At 34.9% G+C, this 18,287-nt stretch overlaps 1 protein-coding gene across 1 annotated transcript in view; it reads left to right on the top strand.

The window, feature by feature from the left end:
• LOC137253036 (dual specificity protein phosphatase 18) overlaps nucleotides 1-16,094 on the top strand; it is a 30,443-nt gene extending 14,349 nt beyond the window's left edge. The window contains exon 2 of the mRNA XM_067789298.1: nucleotides 14,949-16,094. Coding sequence (XP_067645399.1) covers nucleotides 14,949-15,561 — 613 coding nt within the window. The 3' untranslated portion in view covers nucleotides 15,562-16,094. The remainder of the gene's footprint in view (nucleotides 1-14,948) is intronic.
• The last annotated feature ends 2,193 nt before the right edge of the window (nucleotides 16,095-18,287 follow it).

Genomic DNA, 18,287 nt, shown 5'->3' with positions numbered 1-18,287 from the left:
GACTTTACTCGACTCTGCGCCACGTATGCTGTCCCTCCTCCAACTCCAAAATATTTTGATGTCATTTCTACTGGACTGTGTGCAATATTTGTTCCAAATATGAGCCAAATCGGGCATCATAGGTCGCTTTCTATTCATGTATGTATTATGTGTTCCAAATATGGACCAAATCAAATCAGACCACAAATACGATTTTTGTGAATATCTCCATCCTTGCGCCACCTAGCGGCGATTTTTTTTCACAGGTCGATTTCTATTCTTGCATGTATTATGTGTTCCAAATATGAGCCAAATCGGACCCCAAATGCGAATTTTGCGAATATATCGATCCATGCGCCACCTAGCGGCGATTTGGTTTTTACAGGTCGATTTCTATTCTTGCATGTATTATGTGTTCCAAATATAAGCCAAATCAGACCACAAATGCGAATTTTGCGAATATCTCGATCCTTGCGCCACCTAGCGGCGATTTTTTTCTTATTATTGCATTGTCATCGGGTTCTGAACTATATTCCAAGTTTCAAGCTTGTAGCTTATCGGGAAGTTACTTAAATTTCAATTACAAGATTCGTTCACAACGGCCTGCCTGTCAACTCCAGCTAAATAAAACCGTTTAACAAAAGAAAAATGTGCACATTTTAAAAGCCCTTCAATGAGACAGTGGTCTCGTGTGGCAATCAGTCATACGCACCGGTGGCCGGTGGTCGGTGCACAGTGATTGACTTGGTTTGAAATTTGTAGCTTGTGGCAGTTTTTGCAAAATTCTGTTTAACGTTGTCTTAACTGCATAACATCGGTGAATTTTTCTGTGGTGGGAATAAATATGTTTTTGTAGTGGTGAGCTTAGTGTAACGACCCTGCAAAAAATGCGATTAGTCTAGGATGAATTCGGGAAGAGTCGCAAAGGAGTATGCGACCAATGCTAGTTTTGATCCCTTTGTATGGGTTGAACTGTTCCCTTTTCTTTGAACATGTCCTACGGAGAGACTAATTGTACCCATTTTTAACCAAACCCCTTTGTACCCATATGGGGACATATGAAGGCTAGTCCCTTTTCATTTGAATAAGGAATCAAATAGGGTCCAGCCGCATTTTTCATGGCAGAAACATAATCGAAGGGTATGCCAAACCACCAAATCTATTTGATGTAAGTTGTTTGCCCCCTTTTCAAAAAGAAATAGCAAATATTCTCCGAAAATTTAACTCTAAGGCACAGTCGTTAAGTCCTAGTAATTTAGTTTCGGTGTAAGGCTCCGCATTTTTCTTAAAGTATTCCAATCAATCATCTGTAACCTTTTTATACCTTTCATGAACATGAAATGGTATATTAACTTTGGTCCGATGTTTGTAACGTTGAGAAATATAGAAGATAGACTCACCATTAAGTATACCGAATTGATCAGGGCGACGAACTGATGGCTATATCCACGTCCGCTCGTCTGTCTGTTTGAACGCAAACTAGTCCCTCATATTTTGAGATATCTCAATGTAATTTGGCACAAGGATGTATTTTTTTATTATAATAGATCCGAATCTGGTAGGAGCGGACCACTATAACATACATTTCCCATACAACCGATCGTTAAGATAAGACGATTTTGGTCATTCCTGCCGCATTTTAGAAAGTATAAACGTGAAACTCGGTTATATATATTTTAATATATCATAGAAGATTTTCAGAAAAAATCACTTGGATCGGAGCTATATATAGTATATATCCCATACAACCGATCGTTCAGATAGAAAGATTTTTGGCAATTTCCCCTTATTTTCCAATATAAAAACGTTAAACATGGTGAAATTTATTCTAATATATCATAGAAGATTTCATGAAAAAATCATTTCGATCGGCGCTATATATAATATATATCTCATACAACCGATCGTTCAGATAGCAAGATTTTTAGCCATTTCTCCCTTAATTTACAATATAAAAACGTTAAACTTGGCGATATTTATTCTAATATATAATAGAAGATTTCCTGAAAAAATCACTTTGATCGGAGCTATATGTATATAGTATATTCCTATCCCATACAACCGATCGTTCAGATAGAAAGATTTTAGGCCATACGTCCCTTAGTTTCCAATATAAAAACGTGAAGCTTGGTGATATATATTCTAATACATCATACAAGATTTCCTTTAAAAATCACTTCGATCGGAGCTATATATAATATATATCCCATACACCCGATCGTTCAGATAAGGGAGTTTTTGCCATTTTTTATTTTATATTTATCTTAAAAATCGTTTAGGTATGTACATTTGTTCACTATATTTTTCTTATCTTATACATCTGATTATTTGGAGATTACGAACGGGATAAGATTATTGTTCAGCCCCATTCATGAAAAGTAAGTCCCGTCCTTACTTGTTTATTTTACTCTTTTCATTGCCGTTTTTTTTAAATATTTCTTAAAATGGGCTACATAGATTTAAAAATGACTAATACCAGCTGTATGCGAAAGGGACTAAAGGGGATCAATTGTGCCTGAATGGACGCAAAAGAGATCAATGGGAGTCCAGTCTCTCTACGGAATAATCGCACAATTTTTTGTAGGGGAAATTTATAAATGTATGTTGTGTACACTTAACGAATGATCAAACATTTGAGGAGAGTATACAAAGAACACGAGAACAAGAATTCGAGCAAGAAGCTCCGCTGAAACTCATCATAGAAGTCAACAATTTTAAGAGCTCTTTTCGTTGTTTAGTTTTTTTTTTGTCCATTAGATGTACCAAATTGTACACTGTGCATTTTCATATGACGCATACATATTTACATGCATAACTACGCATAGTTCTAATATTTTTCTATATTCTATTGAAGCTACAAATATTGATTTTAGATTTATTTAGTATTGAGTGATTAAGTGAAATAGCATTTGGAATAATAGTTTTAAAACACACGAAAAGAAGGCGTTTCTTTTGACAACCTTGACTATGACAGAGTAAACGTAGATATACATATATCAAGAGAAAAACAAAATTTACAATGTCAGCACCAAAAGGCTATTGAGTGTTCAGAAATTTTTAAAATTTTAATTGTTAGGCTGATGCTCAAAATATTTCCGTTAATATACATACAACTTTTAATGAGATGTTGTGACCTTGTCATGAGCATTAATTTTAAAAATTTCTTAATTAATGTTATCAAACATGGCATAAGAAACATTCTTTTACAAGTGAAGTTAAATACGAATACCCTCTATTACATTTCCTTTATATTAGGTCGGTTGAATGTTTGTCCGCATTTTCAATACAAATCTTGCAATCGATTTTTAGTAATTTCTCTTTGAGCTACAAAAGTTAAACTTCACAGATAGGGTAAGACACCGGGACAATGCAACAAAAGGGAAAAATAAATCCGATAGGTGGAGCACGGATCGAAATAATTAGACACAAATTTAAAAATTTGGAATTTTGAAATCGATTTTTAAGTAAATTTTCATTCAGCTACAAACGTGAAATTTCACAAATAGATTAAGAGGCCGTGACAAAGGAACAGAAGGGAACAAATTCTCTGTGTGTGTGTTTATATAAAGACATATTCTTCCTGAACTTTTATTTTAAAATTTTTACATAGAAATTGTAAAAATATTTATGAGAAATAAAAATATAAAGGCGCAATTAATTGACTATATATCGATAAGTCAACTCCTTTTATTTTCTTTTTATTTTTCTGTACAATCTCAAAAGCTCATATAAAAATAGTATTGTATTCGGATATGAATAACCCGTGCCGACTTGACTTGACTTTATATTTAAGTTTTTTTATATTTTAACTAATTCTGGGGATTTCTGATATTTATGCACCATATACTAACATTCGAATCGCTACTACGACTGTTGAATAAATCACTCCAATATTCAGACTTTATTTAGATTACTTTGGGAGTAGTACTTCACAACCAATAGCGTTTTTAAATCAAAACTGATTAGTCATTCCTCAGATTGCACTGCTTTTATACTCTTTGTTACCTTGTACGCATATTTCTCCAAAGGTCTAGACGTTTCCAGCTATATGCGTGTGTATGTGTGAGTTACTACTTCGGCTAATGACTACATCTGTGTGTGTGAGAGATCTCTTCGCCGAGCTGCTTGATATGTGTGTGCATGTACATCTCGTCGACTTCCATATATGTGTGTAAATGATGATTAAGTTGATGTGTTCGCGTAAACAATAGTGGCGCTTGCTTTGCTGTTGTTGTGTCTTTATTTACTAACAACATAGTTATGCTAAAATTCGCTACAATATTATTCTTTGAATATTTTTTTTCCAAGTTTTCTTTTTACTGTCGGGGGTAAATCTTACGATGCTTCTGTACAGCACGTAATAAATATTGTTTCTGTTCCTTCTTTCATGTTCATGAAAATTTATAAAGAAAACCTTTATCAATCTTAAAACGTTCGAAAAAAGGACATGCTTTGATCGAAATAAAATAAGATATGAATTTTTCTGGAACAAACAAAAAAGCAAAGACTTATAGATTTGCTCATCAAACTCACCGTGTAAGGAACCACAAAGTTCTTCTTGCGATGAAATATAAAATTTGCTATAGGGGGATGTACTTTCACTGTTTAAATTTGCAGCCATTTTTGCTTTAGCCTTCAGGTCCACATTATCGCCAATCAGGCCGCTATCGCCATCCATCGTGCGTTGTGCATGGCATCTCGAAGTCGAATTTTAAATTTTCGCCCTGAATCTCCGCCTAAACATATTTCACTGAAAGCTCTCTCAACTCGCTATCTCTGGTTGCTACTTTGGTCAGTTCAGTTATATAAAAGTGTACAAAGTCAAAAATTTCGGCAAAAGTGGGACACGAATGAAGTTTTTTTATAGCTCTGTATTTTATCAGGGTCGACAATTTTCAGTTATCTCCCACCTTTTTGAAATATGGACTTTCGGGACTTGTGCTCGCGTGACAGAATTTCGCTTCGATTACATTTTTTTTATCCAATTTATAGACATGATAGCGACAAGCACAAAATAAAAGCTCTGCATTAAGTTTTTGTTCAAGAAGCAAACTAGCACTATTGATAAGTCCAGTATTTGAATCTGTGGTATCACAGCAAAATACTTGCGTTTTGTCTTCGAGGTGCTGGTCCATAATCACGCCCAAAACAGCTTGTGCATGTTCACTTCGCGAATAGTTTTCTCACTTTTGGCCGGCAATGAACTGCGCTTTATTTCCATAAGAAATTACTGAAGGAAGAAGTCCTTTTTTCGAACGTTGAGCATTTAGAAGGCAACAGTTTTCACTTGCACTAATACACTTACATTTTAAATTTTGCCTACCACTGATATAGATAACTTTTGCAACCATACAAAAAAATTAAGAAAAAAACAGATATTGTTATTTTTGGGACACTTTAATTTACGTGTATAGATCCATTAAAATTTTTACATTTACACATTGTTACAAAAGTTGTTCGTTGAAATAGTTTACGAGCTATGAAAGCATTTTCAGGTGTGAAATGTGGAAAAGTGCCACATTCGTTACGGCGTACAAATTGTAATTATAGTAAATATAAGACATATATTCTTAGACGAATCTATGAATGTTAGCTTATGCATATTTTTGTACAATAGGAAAAAGTAAGTCAAGGAGTAAAATATAAATATCGCCGCATTCCTGATGTCGTCGCCTTTGGGCTAAATGTTTCGATGTTATACATCATGGGCTTATAGAGTAAACCGGTCCTGTATCATTCTAATGAAAAGTTACTTAAAAATCGGTCGCAAGCACAGCACGTGGACAACCGCACCCGTACCCTACATCTACTGTTACTAACTGGGGCTATTTTATGAGCATGTGATGCCAGAAGGTAGTGTCCAGTTAGTATGCCCGTAGTGGGCCTTAAGTCTTCGTGTACGTATATCCTACTTGATGAATCATGTGCAACTCAGATCTCCTTTGGATTTCGCCCAAACGAATCGGTCTAGATGTACGGTTCGGCCTAAATGAATTCTCTCAAATGTTTCTTTGTATTTCTGGATCCTTCTTGAATGTCTCCGATATCTTAATATATAAAAATCACTATGTTTGGCGCAATTGGACTCCTAAACTACTGAACCGATTTTGAATTTGTTTTACACCCCGTGTGTAATTTGATCTAACTTGAAACATAGGATAGGTTATATCTCAGTTTATAGTCGCAATATTATTTTATTGCAATTTTTTTATATGTTATACGTAATAATAAAATCTTACGTATACGCACCGGCACTCACATTTTCAGAGGTGCGGATATACTTCCGTGTAATTGGTTGGTGTTTAACTAAACGACGTGCTTATCAAAAAAAAATATTATTATTTATTTAGTTTTAATATTATAGTGAAGTGTGAAAAATAAAAATTTATATATATAAAAAGAAAGGCTAAATGTGTGTTAGTTAGTCGCGGTGTTTGTAGAGATGCGTCGGTCGATTTTGTTCAAACTTTCACACAAGTTGCGATCGACGTACAGGGTTTCGAGATTTAGGCCGAAACGTGGACCCGAGTACCCCTAGAGTGTGTTTATAGAATATGGATATCAAATGAAAGCTGTTGATGAGTGCTTTAGTACAGAGTAATATATTATCCAGAGACGGACTGGGACTGAGATTATGACTAGGAATGGGACTGAGACTCGGAGTGGGACTGGGACTGGAACTGGAATAAAATACATACCACCCTCTGGGATAGGCAATAAGGGATGCAGAAGAATGAGAAGAAATTGAGAGAAAGAGAAGGAGATTGGGAAAGAGATAGAATGTGACGAAGATGGAGATAGATGAAGTGAAAAAGACGGAGGGAGGAGTGAATAAAAGGATTAGGAAAAAGTGAAGTGCGGGGAGGGCAGAGTCAGACGGAAGAAGCTTAGCAGCTAGGCCAAATTTAGGGCAGGACAACGTCTGCCGGGTCTTCTAGTTGTGTATTAAAAATTACGAACAAGCACGGACCCAATATAAAAGAAAGTAAAAACAATCACTTCCACCGTTCTCCGATTTTCTTCTAGAGTGTCTTTTCGAAAAAAGTGTAAAATTTTTTTAAATAATAAACAATGTAGCTAATTTAAATACGTCATTGTTTTTATCTTTATTTTGGTAGCATTTATTAGCTCGAAATTCCTTAGGCTTGCAGCCAAATTTAATCATCATCAACACTTTCACTAGACGACAGCTAATGATGGCAGGCGCAAAAACAACAGCAAATATGTATTTGAGAAAAATATAAAAGTATGTATGTACGTACAACGTTTTGATGGATACTTTTGTGTACTTTTGTTGTTTATACTTTGATATGATATTTAATTTTTTATTGTCTATGCAAGTTAGCCGCCGCATACCACACGAAGATCTTGGGTTTGCTTCCCGGGCAAAGCAACATAAAAATTTTATAAACAAAGTTTTTCAATTAGCAGACAATTTTTCTAAGCGGCATCGTCCCTCGGCAGTGTTTGGCAAGCACTCCGAGTGTATTTCTGCCATGAAAAACTCTCAGTGAAAACTCATTTGCCTTGCAGATGCCGTTCGGAGTCGGCATAAACAAAGTAGGTCCCATCCCGCAAATTTGTATGAAAAATTAAAAAGGAGAAAGACGCAAATTTTAAGAGAAGCTCGGCCTAAAATCTCTTCGGAGGTTATCGCGCCTTACTTTTATTTTTTTTTTATGCAAGATAGCACGTGATTGTGCACTGAGGGAAATCTTTGGCCAAATCATTCAAAAAACAGAGATCACAAATATCCGTTTCCGAAACCGATATTTTCAATTCAATCAGTTATTTGATGACCACCACTGCTAAATGCTGTTACCGCTTTCAGATTTTCATAGAGAACGACCGTCTTGCAAGCAAATTAAATAAAAAGGTCAGTGAGCGATTCACGTTCTGTTAAGACGTACATATATATCAGCTTACAGAGTTGTTGTAACTTTGCGATAAGAAATCGGTATTTTTTCCATAAAGAATTAATAACTTTTCGATAACAAATCGATATTTTTTCGACGGAAAATCGATATTTTTCAATAACAAATTCTCAAGTGTTCGATACTTTTTCGATAAAATATCGATATTTTTCAATAACAAATTCTCAAGTGTTCGATACTTTTTCGATAACATATCGATATTTTTTATAACATATCGATAACGTTTTGGTAGCAAGCAGATAACACCAGAACATTCCAGCAATGATTTAAAATGGGTGCTAGGAACAGTATCCCCATGACCCAAAAAATATACGATTAGAACGATATATTGAATTTTCTAGTGTAGACTTTGAGGAATAACAAAATAATATTCTAACAGAGCGGAAGAGAGACTAACCATTCCCGAAACCTATTTCGGTCGCATAATAACAGTTTTAAAAAAATTTTACTGTCATCTCTGAAAATAAAAATAAATAAGGACGGGACTGTCTTCGGAAGAAAACTTTATACCTTTCATGAATGGAGCTGATCAATAAAAAAATGTGTAACACATATATAATGAAGAGATGTACATACTTAAGCGAAACATTCGATAAATACGAAATAAAAAATATATCGGTACTTTGAGTGAGGATACAAAGTTTCACGTTACTTGTGGTCTTGTGAGAGAGCCATGAATCACTTAACTAAACAATATATGACGTATACGACCGCCGTGGTGTGGTAGTAGCGTGCTCCCCATACTGCACCGAAGATCCTGGGTTCGATTCCCGAGCAAACCAACATCAAAAAAAATTTAGAAACACGTTTTTTCAGCGATTTTTTAGACAACAACATGGGCATTATACGGAAACATTTGGTGAAATTTGGAGTTTCTTACTGATAACTTGAGGAAGATATTACAAAAATACCTATTTCCTGAAAAAGGGTTGCATGTGGGATATATGTTACAGTGGTCCGATCCGGTCGGTTCTGACAAATGTCTAATTCGATACCAAAATATAGCCGCTGACAAAACTTCATCAATATATCTCAAAAATTGAGGGACAATTTTGCGTTCAAACAGACAGACGGACATGGCTTAATCAAACCAGATTGTTAGGTTGATCAATTCGGTATACTATCTATTATACAGTATTTATCCAATTAATCACTGAGATATACCGAAACGTTCAAAAATAAACATATCTAACTGGGAAAGCCCTTTTTGTTCTTGGATATCAGTTCTAATGCGTGGTAAGCCGAATTTCTTTTTACGGTTAACAGTTAAATGCAATTTCCTCCAAAAACAATGGATACTGCATTAAAAAAATTTTGTTTTCCCAATAGTACATATTTAATTGTTGCAAATTTAAGCAGTTTCGGTACGTCACTATGCTGCTAGTAATAAATGCTGGACACAACAACATAAAGGCAAGCAGATGAACAGACATATACACACAGATACATAGAAGGCAACAGTGAATAGAATATGCAGAGGTAAGAGAGAAGTAAATAAACAATTAAAGGAGAAGGCTGTTAGCACAATTCTAGATCTTGGGAGAAATAGGCGAACGAAGCAACTGAGAGTATAAAAGCAGCACAAGCTAAGGAATAGTGAATTAGTTTGATTTTAACACAGAATACATTAAATCGTGAAGGTCTACTCCCATAGTAGTGCTGCTAATAAAGAGCATTTAACGCATAGAACATTGGCGTTCATTTATACCATAGTTCAATGATTTGAACGATAACAGAAGGGAAGAATTGTTGAGAATTTTAAAAATTTGTCAGCAAAATGCTATCCGTGTCCTTATAGTCGACTCTGGTGCTTTGGCTTGTAAGCCTAGCGCTCTGTCACTCGGCTGAAGCTTATTATAAAATATTTGGAAAAAACTAAACCTTGATTTAATACGACAAAAATAAATATGAAATACACAATACGAAGGATGAAAATCATTAAATGTGCAGGTTGGATGCTCTTGAAGTAAATGCCATAATTTATTTTCGCAATTTCTTGAAAGTAAGTTAAAAATTTTATTTAATTTCATTAACATATGCAGTTATTTTCTTTTAAAAAGAAATTCATTTGACATTCCTAGAGATTTCACAGTGCTTGTTTAAGAGACAATTTTTTATACGTCTAATTTTTTTATTTCAAATTTAAAAAGCCTAAAAATATTTACAAATGTATTGCTTTTTTGAATAACAAATAAATTATACAAAAATCATACCCACGCAAATATTTATGCATATATTCTACCTGATATACAAAAAAACAAAATATTAACAAGTCATATGTTTTGTGATGTGACTGCCTTAATGTGTGAACTGGTGAGCGGACACGCAGTTGGTTTTGGAAAACCATTGACGGCGCCTCGGATAAACAAAACATCTTAATGATGTCAGTCGGAAATGAAAATCACAATCTATAAATATAAAGAAAAAATGATGATTAATTTCTCAAAAAATATGTTTATATGTACAACATTGTTTTCATTCAAAAGTTTTGGCAAAACAATTATTTTAATTCTGTAGCAGAAGAAGCAAAAATGTAGAGTGCAGAAAAATTTGTATAGAAAACAAAATTTAAATTTTTTTTAAATTATAAATAATTGGCAAATAGTAGACGAAATTGATGATTAAGCTTAATAAAGAATAATTTCCAAATATTTATTTTTTGGCAAAATTTCATTAATAACTTTAAATTGTTTACCTGGGTCTTTTTAATGGGAATTTTTCACATACCAGAAGTTGTTCACTTTGGTCTCGTTAAAATGACTAAAAATAATATTGTTATATTTAGATGAAATGGATGATGGCTATATGAGTGTGCTATTTCCAACAACGTAATTTTTTTAGGATTTTATATTTTTCATTTTTATACATACATATATATGAATACAAACAGCGATCAACTCCAAAAATCGCAATGTTGAGGGAACGCGAAAAACTGACTACTTCGCTCAAAATGTAAAGCCTTTTTCTTTGATTTGTAAATGCATTAGTGAATGGGGCGTACAGTTCGGTGTGTATTGAATTTATAAACCCTATGGTGCTTATAACTTCAAAATTTCAGATTTTTGAGTTAGCTCCGTTTTGATCTAAGTATGCGATTCATTTTTTTGGAAATATCCCAGTAGGGAGTTCGGCTAGCCACAAGACGTGAATATCTAGCAGCCAGAACTGTTTTAAAAGTAGACTTTACATGGCTATATTAACACTCTGCTGTCTGTTGTAATTAGACGTATAAAATATTCGTAAACAAGCACTGTAACATCTCTAGGAATGTCAAATTAATTTCTTTTAAATAAATATAAATAAAATTTTGAACTCGCTTTCAAGAAGTTGTGAAAACAATTTATGGCATTTACTTCAAGAGCATCCAACCTGCACATTTAATGGTTTTCATCCTTCGTATTGTGTATTTATGTTTATTTTTGTCGTATTAAATCAAGGTTTAGTTTTTTCCAAACCTTTTATAATAAGCTTCAGCCTAGTGACAGAGCGCTAGACTTACCACCAGATTCGACTATAAGGATATGGACAGCATTTTGTTGACAATTTTTAGAATTCTCAACAATTCTTCATTTCTGTTATCGTTCAAATCACTAAACTGTTGATTAAATGAACGCAAATGTTCTGTAATGCTCTTTATTACAATAGCACTACTATGGGAGTTGATCTTCACGATGTATTCGCGTACTTCGCTTATTATGTGTTAAAATCAAATTAATTCACTATTCCTTAGCTTGTGCTACTTTTATACTCCCAGTTGCCTCGTTCGCCTATTTCTCCCAGGGTCTAGAATTGTCGCTAACAGTGTTCTCGATAACTTATTTATTTACTTCTCTCTTACCTCTGCATATGGAGTATCCATTTTTTTTTTTTTTTTGGCAGATATTCGATTTAACTGTTAACCCTAAAAAGAAATTCGGCATAACATGGATTAGAAATGATATAAAACAAGTAAGGAAAGCTAAGTTCGGGTGTAACCGAATATTACATACTCAGCTGAGAGCTTTGGAGACAAAATAAGGGAAAACACCATTTAGCAAAACGAACCTAGGGTAACCCTGGAATGTGTTTGTATGGCATGTGTATCAAATGATAGGTGTTAATGATTATTTAAAACGTAGTGGGCCTTAGTTCTATAGGTGGACGCCTTTTCGAGATATCGCCATAAGGGTGGTCCAGGGGTGACTCTAGAATGTATTTGTACGATATGGTTATCAAATTAAAAGTATTAATGAGGGTTTTAAAAGGGAGTTGTATATGTGAAGGCGTTTTTGAGATATCGACCAAAATGTGGACCAGGGTGACTCAGAAAATCATCTGTTTGGGTACCGCTAATTTATTTATATATGTCATACCACGAACAGTATTCCTGCCAAGATTCCAAGTGCTTTTGATTTCGCCCTGCAAAACCTATTCATTTTCTTCTACTTAATATGATAGGTGTCATACCCATTTTACAAAGTTTTTTCTAAAGTTATATTTTGCGTCAAAAAACCAATCCAATTACCATGTTTCATCTCTTTTTTCATATTTGGTACAGAATTATGGCATTTTTTTTTCATTTTTCGCAATTTTTGATATCGGAAAAGTGGGCGTGGTCATAGTCGGATTTCGGCCTTATTTTATACCAATATAAAGTGACTTCAGATAAGTACGTGAACTAAGTTTTGTTAAGATATATCGTTTCTTGCGCAAGTTATCGTGTTAACGGCCCAGCGGAAGGACAGACGGCCGACTGTGTATAAAAACTGGGCGTGGCTTCAACCGATTTCTCAGAAAACAGTTATCGTCATAGAATCTATGTCCCTACCAAATTTCACAAGCATTGGTAAATTTTGGTTCGACTTATGGGATTAAAAGTATTCTAGACGAATTAAATGAAAAAGGGCGGAGTTACGCCCATTTTGAAATTTTCTTTTATCTTTGTATTTGGTTGCACCATATCATTACTGGAGTCGAATGTTAACATAATTTACTTTTATACTATAAAGATATTAAATTTTTTGTTAAAATTTGACTTAAAAACAAAAACCAAATTTTTAAAAGTGGGCGTGTTCGTCATCAGATTTCGCTAATTTTTATTTAGTACACATATAGTAATAGGAGTAAGGTGCCTACCAAATTTCATTATGATATCTTCAACGACTGCCAAATTACAGCTTGCAAAACTTTTAAATTACCTTCTTTTAAAAGTGGGCGGTGCCACGCCCGTTGTCCAAAATTTTTCTAATTTTCTATTTTGCGTCATAAGGTCAACGCACCTACCAAGTTTCATCGCTTTATCCGTCTTTGGTACTGAATTATCTCACTTTATCGGTTTTTCGAAATATTCGATATCGAAAAAGTGGGCGTGGTTGTAGTCCGATTTCGTTCATTTTAAATAGCTATCTGGGACGAGTGCCCAGGAACCTACATACCAAATTTCATCAAGATACCTCGAAATTTGCTCAAGTTATCGTGTTTACAGATAGACGGACAGACGGACGGACATAGCTAAATGAATTTATTTTTTCACCCAGATCGTTTTGATATACAGAAGTCTATATCTATCTCGATTAGTTTATGCCGTTACGGATTACCGTTATGCGAACAAAGTTAATATACTCTGTGAGCTCTGCTCAGCTGAGTATAAAAATTAAGGAAATCTGCAAAAGGGTGAGGTTGAACGACAGCGTTGGGAAGTGCTCCTGGTTTTCTAAAGTTTTTTACTGGGTATGTTTAAACAAAGCGCTAGAAGTGCTTGGAAGTAGCAAAATAAAATAGTTAGAAGAATTTGATATTAAGGACACTCTAATCTATAATATACACTGATACATATGCAGAGCCAAAAATATTTGTGACATTTTATTCATAACTTTTGGCATTTAACAAAATAAATTAAGCTGTCGAAAGAAAGCCAATAAATTGGCGGGATAAAATTGTAAACAAATTTATTTATGTACCTAAAAATCCACTTATAAACAAATTTTTTTTGGTATAGGATATATGGGCATTTCCTACGATAAGGACATTTGGTCGTAAACCACCCAATTGCCTATAAAGTTGTTGTATTTTTTTTTTTTTTGGTACGTACATGAAAATTATTGCTAAGTGCCTCCAAATGGAAGTCAGATTTGAGGGAATTCAAAATATTGACAAAATTCGATAATTCACGTCAACTTTCCCTACTCCGCGATAACGTATGCCAATTGGGTACACCTAGGGAGATCAAGTCATAATAAACTTGTCTCTCCCAACTCCTTTCTCTATTTCAAACGGGTTACGGTAGAAATAGTTTCTTGGCGAAGGGGCCTTCGTCCACTCTCATAACATGACGTAGCCAGCAAAGCCTTTGGGTTCTTATTAGTTGCAAATTTTTCATGATTGCATAAAAGTCATACAGCTCTTCCGGAGAACTTGTTTCTTAAATACTTCAATGGGCATCGCATCGTATCTCGACACGGTTCATCATTCCAAGCCTACATCAGGAAAGGTATGGTGGGCGACTTGTAGAGCGTGATTTTTGTTTGCCTTGGATTTTACTTTTCAACTTACTACTCAGTCCAAAGTAGCACATTTTGGCAAGAGTTATTCTCCGATTTATTTCTAAATTGGCATGGTTTTTGATATATTAATTCCTTCCAAGTCTCGAATTGAAGTATAACAGTTAAGAGACACCCAGGGACAAATGTGCCGACTCTTATTCGGATATCAGTTTGTTTTCTACTGCTCTGTTTTTGTTTCTTGCTTCTTTAACCAATCCAGAGAAGAAAGACCCTACGTCAAGTTTGTTAAGGCGAAATGATATCAATATCATTATCATACGACAGCAACTGTTCACTCCTATAACTTAAAGATTGTTTTGAGCTATTGATGGGATTACTTTCACCAGCATAAGGCTAAAAAATTGTACGTTAGGGAGTCGCTTTGTTTGAAGCCTAGCCTGCATATTAGTGTTAAACTGTAAATTGTAATATTAATTTATTTACTTGAAGTGCTCATCACTATTAATATTCATTTTTCTTTAATAATTTCTTTCCTTTTCTTATATTCTTTTAGCTCTTTGCACGTTCCCATCCAAATGCGCAATCCATTCCCAGGGATCTCGCAATTGTTGCCCAACCTCTATCTTTGTGGCGCAGCTGTTGCCATACCAATGTTTCTTGATCAACTGGAGGTGCGTTTTATCATTAATGTTGCTCCAGAATTGCCTGACACCCCGCTGTCAAGTGTAACTAAGCCCCTGTATTTACAAATCGCAGTCTTCGATCGCACAGATGCTGATCTTTCATTGTACTTCGACGAGGTGGCAGATATGATTGAAGAAGTGCGACAATTTGGTGGCAAATCATTGGTACACTGCGTAGCGGGAGTAAGTCGTTCAACAACACTTTGTTTGGCTTATCTTATGAAATATGGCGGTATGTCGCTTCGTGAAGCGTATCAACATGTCAAAACAATTCGTCCACAAATACGTCCGAATACGGGATTTTTCCAACAACTGCGTTGCTATGAAGAACAGCTAAGAGGCACATGCTCTGTGCAGATGGTGTATTACGAATCTCTGAACAAAGAAATTCCAGACGTTTATGAGCCAGAATATCGGGCAACGGAAGAGTTTTATCAGCGTCAGCGCAAAGCATTGAAGCTGAAATATGAAAAGAGAAAGTAAGATTAAGAGTGGTAAAATTTCAAAGGATAGGTAGAGTAGATTGGTCGAAATGTTTCGTGATTATTACGAAGTACAGTAGGGATGTAGATATAAAATTGATTGCATGTGATAGTAAAATGGTACGAATGTAGCATATAAGTAGATAGTATTAATAGACTTTATACTAGATCTAGATTAGCAAATAGGGAACATATCAATAGTGAACATTTATGTATGAATAGCGCAATAGTAGTTATTTTAAACATTTTCGGTCTCTGTTAAGGCCCAAACACATTCGAATTTTGCGTTGTTTTGGCGTTGGAGTAACTTTGACATATCGCATGTTCAAAGTGGGTGTGTGGCTCACAGTCTGCTGTTGAAACGTAAGCTACAAACCGACGCAAAAGTCAAATGTGTTTGGGCCTTTAGTTTAATATATTTTTATGTGTGATAGATTGTTCCCAATTTCTAACATACGATGTCTGTAGTATAAGTAGAGAACTAAATATCAGTTGCTGAAATAAAATAAATATATGAATACAATTAAAAACATAGATATTTACTTGCTTCTATGAATGAGAGTTTATTTGATTATTTAAATAAGTTGCCGTTCCTTTAACCTAATGCTGGAGAAGATAACACAGTGTTACAAAAAAGAAAATACCTAGGAAGGGATATAAATTTTCTGGTAGAACTTGAAGGTCTAAGAATGCCTGCAAACAAGATTTTCTCCGCGCACCTTAAAAATTGTGAGTTACGAGAAAAACCCCGGTTTTCGTACCGATTTTCAGTTTCTAGGGGTCATTTAAGAACTGGCTGCGACCTTTCGGTAAATATATCGAGTAGGTAAACATAACACAACTGTGAACATTTTTCCAGAGTCAGCATTTTTGCGCCTTCGCAACCACATGACTGTTGGCAGCCATAATTTCGAAATAGTAAAAGACTTCGTTTACATGGGAACCAGCATCAACACTAGCCACAGCACCAGCTTTGAAATCAAGCAAAGAATCGCTTTTGCCAATAAATGTTATTTTGGACTGAGTAGGCAATTGAAAAGTAAAGTCCTCTCTCGGCAAACGAAAATTATTACGATCATGATAATGATAACATCAGACGAGGCGGCTCTAGAAGTGTTCTAGAGAAAATATCGTTGGCGACGGCGCGTACCGCAGAATATTTTATAATGAGCTGTACGAGCTTTACGCAGGCATCAACATAGTTCAGCCAATTAAAACTAAGCGGCTATGCTGGCTAGGCCATGTTATGCGAATGAAAGATGACGCTCCGGCCAAGAAAGTATTTTTATCGGAACCCGCCTATAGTAGGAGAAGAAGACGGCGGCGCCCACTCCCTTCGTAAAGACCAGGTGGAAAACCATTTAAATTTCCTTGGTGTGACCAATTGACGCCAGTTAACTTAACGATGAAGCGACTGGCACGCCTTCTTGGACGGCCATAATATTTAAAACGATTAAGTGGCAATTAAGTAAGTATTATTATTATTACTGGAAGCACTGCGACCTTTGTGCAGATCTATTGTGCATAATTAAGTAAGTAGGTAATATTTAAAAAAGCACAAGGACAATTTGTGTATTAATTTCATACTCTTTTGTCCATTACCAAAATATTTCGCAACTTTTTTTATGAATACTTTTAATTACATTTAAACAGAAAAATTAATTATTTACTATTTATAGAAGGATTTATCTGTTACCCTCGTATGAAAAACCACATTTTACTCGTACTGTACATACATTTTGTACACATTTAAGTACGTGCACTATAGCATACTTTCAGGCACCTAACAATTGCTTAACAGAATTCTTGTGTTTTGGCAGAGGAAAATAACAAAGTTCTTGTTTTTGGCTGAGGAAAATAATCATCAATCTAGTTTCTTGTGTTCCAAGAGGCAGTGAGAGGAGCGAGGGGTATATTACATATGGCATATGGCGGCACAATATTACAATATCCAATCTCAGCCAAAATGCTTTTCAAGATGTTTTCCAGTTTTCGTTACCTGAAATCTGAAATGAAGGATTTTAACTGAAATCGAAATAACTGATTGGGATAAAACTGAAATAACGCGACATCTGGGCGGATAGGTCGACAATTGCTACGTTCTGCCTTGTCAATCTCTTCAAAGCCATTTCTCCCGGGAAAACCAGCAATCCTGTGCGGCAGGGTTGAGTGATTTTTATTTGAATGAATCAAGAATCCAAAAATAAAATACATTTTTTATTTGATAATTTTCTTAAATCAAAAATATTTTTATACTCAGTTAAGCAGAGCTCACAGAGTATATTAACTTTTTTCGCATAACGGTAATCCGTAACGGCATAAACTTATCGAGATAGATATAGACTTCTATATATCAAAATGATCTGGACGAAAAAAGAAATTCATTTAGCCAAGTCCGTCCGTCCGCCCGTAAACACGATAACTTGAGTACATTTTGAGTTATCTTGATGAAATTTGGCATGTAGGTTCCTGGGTACTCATCTCACATCGCTATTTAAAATGAACAAAATCGGACTACAACCACGCCCACTTTTTCGATATCGAAAATTTCGAAAAACCGAAAAAGTGCGATAATTCATTACCAAAGACGGATAAAGCGATGAAACTTGGTAGGTGCGTTGACCTTATGACGCAAAATAGAAAATTAGTAAAATTTTGGACAATTGGACTGGCACCGCCCACTTTTAAAAGAAGGTAATTTGAAAGTTTTGCAAGCTGTGATTTGGC

Source organism: Eurosta solidaginis, chromosome 5 (genome assembly GCF_040869045.1).
Source record: "Eurosta solidaginis isolate ZX-2024a chromosome 5, ASM4086904v1, whole genome shotgun sequence".
Taxonomy (NCBI): domain Eukaryota; kingdom Metazoa; phylum Arthropoda; class Insecta; order Diptera; family Tephritidae; genus Eurosta; species Eurosta solidaginis.
Note: the sequence above shows the minus strand (reverse complement) of the source record. Positions and strands in the feature narration are given on the sequence as shown.